This window comes from Capsicum annuum, chromosome 3 (assembly GCF_002878395.1).
Source record: "Capsicum annuum cultivar UCD-10X-F1 chromosome 3, UCD10Xv1.1, whole genome shotgun sequence".
In the NCBI taxonomy this organism is placed as follows: Eukaryota; Viridiplantae; Streptophyta; class Magnoliopsida; order Solanales; family Solanaceae; genus Capsicum; species Capsicum annuum.
Window position 1 is genome coordinate 65,116,236 of NC_061113.1, and position 5,510 is coordinate 65,121,745.

At 27.5% G+C, this 5,510-nt stretch overlaps 1 protein-coding gene across 1 annotated transcript; it reads right to left on the bottom strand.

The window, feature by feature from the left end:
* Positions 1-2,552: 2,552 nt before the first annotated feature.
* On the bottom strand, positions 2,553-3,281 carry LOC107866316 (agamous-like MADS-box protein AGL86). Its single transcript, XM_016712427.2, has one exon. The coding sequence runs from the start codon at positions 3,252-3,254 to the stop codon at positions 2,553-2,555; it is 702 nt and encodes a 233-aa protein (XP_016567913.2). The 5' UTR covers positions 3,255-3,281.
* Positions 3,282-5,510: the final 2,229 nt, after the last annotated feature.

Consider the following 5,510-nt stretch of genomic DNA (forward strand, 5'->3'; position numbering starts at 1 on the left):
GAATGATGATTATAGCTGTTGCTATCTCTTTCTTTCTCATGTGGAACTAAAACCCACAACTAGGGTTGTGGGATCTATGATTATTCCCCCATGGATTTAATAGTTGGTTAGGGTTTGAGTTATTGTGGGGACATCTTGATAATTCCTTTGTTATGATTGTTATTTATTGGTTCCAAATAATAAATCCTGCCTTAGGTTGATTTGCTCGAACTGAGAAATAAACTAAAGCTAATTATCAATAGGGATTTGGGAAGGTTAAGCTCCCATCTAATGATTAATGTTGTAACAAGATTGATCAACTTGAGATAAAATCAGTATGAATAGAATGATTTCCTAAGTTCGAGAGAATTAGGGAGTTCAACTTTTGATATTGGTGAACGTAGCACTTCGATACCAATTTTTCATGACCCAAAAATTAGGTCATGATGGCACTCATTATGGCCCAGGCTTTATAAGTAATCCAATCACCGAAACATAAAGAAAAATTGAAAACAACGATAAAGTAGAATAAGGTGACCACTTAGAATGAAGTCAAAACATAATATAGATAAATATAGAAGTCAGAACAAAATACAAAACCATCCCAAAACCTGATGTCTTAAGTATAAGAGCATCTATTACATATCTAAATCCGAATAACACATAGTCTATCTCCAAAATAGAAATAAAGACAACGAATAGATAGAAGAGCTCTAGAATCGATTCTAAAAAACCTAGAATGTGTCAGTACCTTGAGAAATCAACCTCACGAATCAACCTTTGTGTGTCGTACTCTTGCTAGGATATGCACCAAAGAGAATAGCAGAAGTAAGTATTGTCCTCTTGTACTCAATAGCTATCATAGGCCGACTGAGTAAAGTAGAAAATAAAATAAGTAAAGAAAATACTATGAGCATGCAAACTGCATGAAAAAAAGTTCCAAAATGTTAGCTCACACCGTCTCCAAATAGTTTTAATATATATAAAACAACAAAAAAGTCAAACATAGATGAAAGTACATATAGAAGCTAAATACATAATAAGTATCACGTAAAAACAGCACATAATGTGAAAATGCATTGCCATGCCATGAATGATGATGTGAATAGTTGGAATTCACCGCATGACTTCTTGTATATACCTATTTATCTTCACTTCTCCAAAATAGGACCCATAGGTTGAAATCCAAACTAAAGTCTCCAAACTCGAACTAACCCCACTACTAACCCAAATTCAATATTTCTAATCTAATGAAACTTTATAAATCCCAATCTGAAACTTAGAACAAGAAATATTGAATAAAGTCAACTATTGAATTTTTAAAGCATCACAACACCTCAAACTCTCCTAAAACTCTAATGGGAGAATGAAGGGTAAAATGGTCAAAACACATGAAAGGTAAGAATTTACACTTTAGGTCATTACATTATGATTGGTCTCGAACAATTGTGAAATGTAGGTTATTTGAATATGATTGTACTTTTGATGTTGACATGAACTATTAGACTTTGTGATGCCTTTCTAACTGCAAGTTCTATTGTTATTTTGAATGGTTGGTATGGGGAGTTCTCACTACCACATTAAATTAGGGTACGTTGATGCTACTTCCAAGCACACATATTTTCGTACTAACCCTTGATATTTTTATATATCTTATATGCAGGTACCGAGTCAGTCCTCCAGGGCATTGCTTTTAGACCTTCTTTATTGAGGATTTCTTCTTTTATCCTTTTGTCGTTTCATTGAATTAGAGACATTTCAGATACTTTGGTTGTATTTCCTTTTCTAGTAGCTTGGCTTGTGACTTATGAGTTTTGGGAATAATTGTTGTCCATCTGACTTCTTTACTAGTTGATTATGAATTTTAGTTAAGGATTATTGTTATTTTACTCCTTAAGTAATTTCAATGATTTTCATGGTTTGAGTGTGAGTTGTTTTATCTATCACAACAGGATGAGATAGGTATCATCATGATTAATATTTTTAATTATAACATATAAATTTAAACACAATATCATTTGAAAGATATGAAGTGACAAAGGAAATAAAGGGGCCGACATAGATAAATACAGAAAGTCCAAAGAAGAAGAGAGATAGGGAGAAGATAGAGATGGAAAAAGAAGGAGAAGAGATGTTGCAAGGAAAAAAAAAGAATGAGCATTAGTCGAATTTGTGATCTTTTGAATATGATATTTATTTAGGATAAATTATAAAATATTGAGGTTTTTCTTTAAATGGTGTTGAACAGACTATTATACACATGATAGACATTTCAAAATTTTACCATGCGCATGCAATATCTTTTACATCAAATAAAATTATTTTACTAGACTAGTGAGAGAGAATATATAACTAAAAATAGAAATTTAAGATAGTCCAAGATATTTCTCAAATAACTTTATCGACTTAACAAAAATTAGTTTATTTATTCAACAAAATAAAACAAATCTTTATAAATAACTAAAATAAAAGTACCAAAACATGAAATTGATTGAAATATGAAATAAACTAAGATGAACACTATAGAAAAACAACAATAAAAATTATGATAGAACAACTTAAGTATTACGCTCTCAATTCAGGTCCTTGGAACGTCCATCATCTTTAGCATTGAGGCCATCACCTGTCATCGATGCAGACTTGGAACTGCTCTCACCGCCTAAGCCAATAAAGTTTTGGTTGGAAGCCATGGTGGTCTCAACAAACCACATGTCATTGATCAAATCTTCAATTGAACTTGGTGATTGAGTTACATTTTCTTCTCCAAGCTTGAAATTAGAGGGAGAATTTGGAGGGTGAGAAGGTTGTTGTTGTAGATTGAATTGTTCTTTTCTTTCATTAATTTTATCCATCGTAGTAGCAATGAATTTTAACAAACTCTTAATGTTTTTAGAATCAAAATCAGTAAAACATTTTCCCTGTACGAGTTGGTTGAACAGGAATTTTATTTCTTTCTCCTCATTCATTTTTTCTATATTGTTAACTTGTTCTTTTTTCTTATCCACTTTCTTTGAAAGATACTTTTCATGTATAATCAATTTTTTAATCCTTTCAAACTCAGAAAAACTAAAATACCTTATTAATACCTCTTTAGTCAGATTTGAAGATTTCCAAACAACGGGCTGATTTTTTTCTGGACTAAAAATGATTACGGCGACATCAACACTGCATAGAATTGAAAACTCTTCTATTTTCTTAAATAAACTTATTGTTCTTCTATCAAGAATAGAGTTTCTTACATTTTCATCACTGTTGCTAGTAATTTTTCTAGACATATTTGATAGTCAAATCTAAAAACGCACTTTCTTTAGGAAAAGAATGCATAAAATAGATAGTGGCGTGTAGCTTTTATAGATGCTTGACATGAATTGTTATTATAGTCAAATTAAGTAACATCAAGTTTTTTTGAGATAATTTAGGGTAAATATTAAATGAGCATTTAATTGGTATAATCTGATCCTGAGAAAATCGCTTTACTTTTATTAAAAAGTTGAAAATTGCTAAAATTGGTATTCCATAATTATTTTTGATTTGGAAATTAAGTAATAATTAACTTGTGGGATAGTAAAATTTGGTATAAAATATTTTTTTATGAAAAATATGTTCTTATGTTAGTATATTCTCATAAAATATGTTGGGTCATATTGCAGTATTTGAATGGATAAAAAATTGTCATCCGCTGCATAGGAAAAGCTATGAAAAGTATAAGTCATAAAATTTTAGACGAGAGTTTAATAATAAAAAACAAACCATTTTTCATAAATAAAACTTGCAATTGTCAAAATACGTTTTCGAATAAATAAATAATTTTTACAATCAAGTTAGTCTAACATTCAAAGAATATGTTCTTTAAGGCCAAAACACACACTTCTAGTACGATATGAGTTACATCTAGTTGGTGCAGTAAAGCTTTTTTGTATTGACAATGTATATCTCAATTTTTTGTGGTAATGTGAAGTTAAAAGTACTTTTGATTCTTTAGTTATCAATAAATTTTTATTTTAGTTTTTGTATTTGGCTAAACACATTTAACCTTTAATTAAATTAAAAGTGAATTTCTTATTATTACTTGTGAATATTCATAAATATTTTAGAATTCTTAATTCTTTCTTCATTTAATATTAGTATGTCATGTTGAGTTTCTAATGTTACTATTTATTTAAGAGTAACTTACACTTAAGAATAGTCTAAATATAATATATTTCCTCCATAAAAGGATGAAATTTATACATTTTAATTAATTAAAAATTAGATATTTCTATTCATATATTGCAAGGATCATAATTAAAATTTATTAATAATTAAGTGATCAAAGTATTATTGTATCCAATAATTTTATTATTTAGGCATTAGAAAGCATTATCTAAAGCTAGTGATCAATTGATAATGACATTACCTTTTTAGATCTCTAATCAACATCTAGTCAATAGGATAACATTTTAATACTTTTACCTTTTTTAATCATATTAACAAATGATAATGACATTACTATTTTAGACCTCTAATCAACATCTAGTCAACAGGATAATATTGTAATGCTTTTATCTTTTTTTAATTATACAAACAAAATATATTTTTATTAGTTTACCATTCATAGTCATATAATTATGAATTTTCTATATTATAAGGATCAAAATTCAAATTTATCAATAACTGAGAAATCAAAGTATTACTATCCCCATAATTTTTCTATTCAGACATTTGAAATAATAATCAAAGGTTAAAATGATAAACGAAAAATGACGTTACAATTTTAAACTCTCAGACAATATCTAGTTCAATAAGCTATTAATTTAATATTTTACCTTTTCTAATCATAATAATTTCATAATTTTACCTATTTAGTCATAAAAATGCTATGTTTTTAATATTATACTATTCATAATCATATAATTATGACTTTTCTATATAGTTATTCTATCTTCCGTCAATGAGAAAATAATTATTTTGTTGACACTCAATTTTAATTCTTTACTATCTAATTAATTTTGAGTATCTTCAATTTATAATATTTTAAAATTATTGCTTTGTAAAAAATATTTTCAAATTAATCCCATGAAATTTTCTCCATTTTTCAAAATAAATATATATACCTCTGTATACTAAAAAAGTAGATTTACATATGATTTTACATTTTTATATGTAATTGGAAAAAAAGTTTTCCAAAGTTAATGACTGAATTAATTGAGTCTTCAAATTGCATAATTGATCTTTTATTTTTCAAATTAGTTGAAATGTTATGCTACTGATTATTTTAAGGAAAAATTTCAGAAGTAGAAATTTTGTAGCCTCAATTATAACTTTTATAGCAACAGTTTTATAATTACGAAAAATAGCAAATTGTATTTTGTATTTAAGTAAATATTGTTATATAAATACATATACAAATTGATTAGTTGTTCCTATTTTAACTCTCATCAGTTAGAGTTATATAAGGAAAGTAACCGTTCTTAATTCATGCTACATTTAATTATAAAGATTCTTTTTCCTGATATAACTCTTCTATTTCTATTCTTTTTTTATCCTTTTCC

Excerpts from the sequence above, each read along its gene's own strand:
- LOC107866316 (XM_016712427.2), bottom strand. The coding sequence starts at position 3,254 with ATGTCTAGAAAAATTACTAGCAACAGTGATGAAAATGTAAGAAACTCT.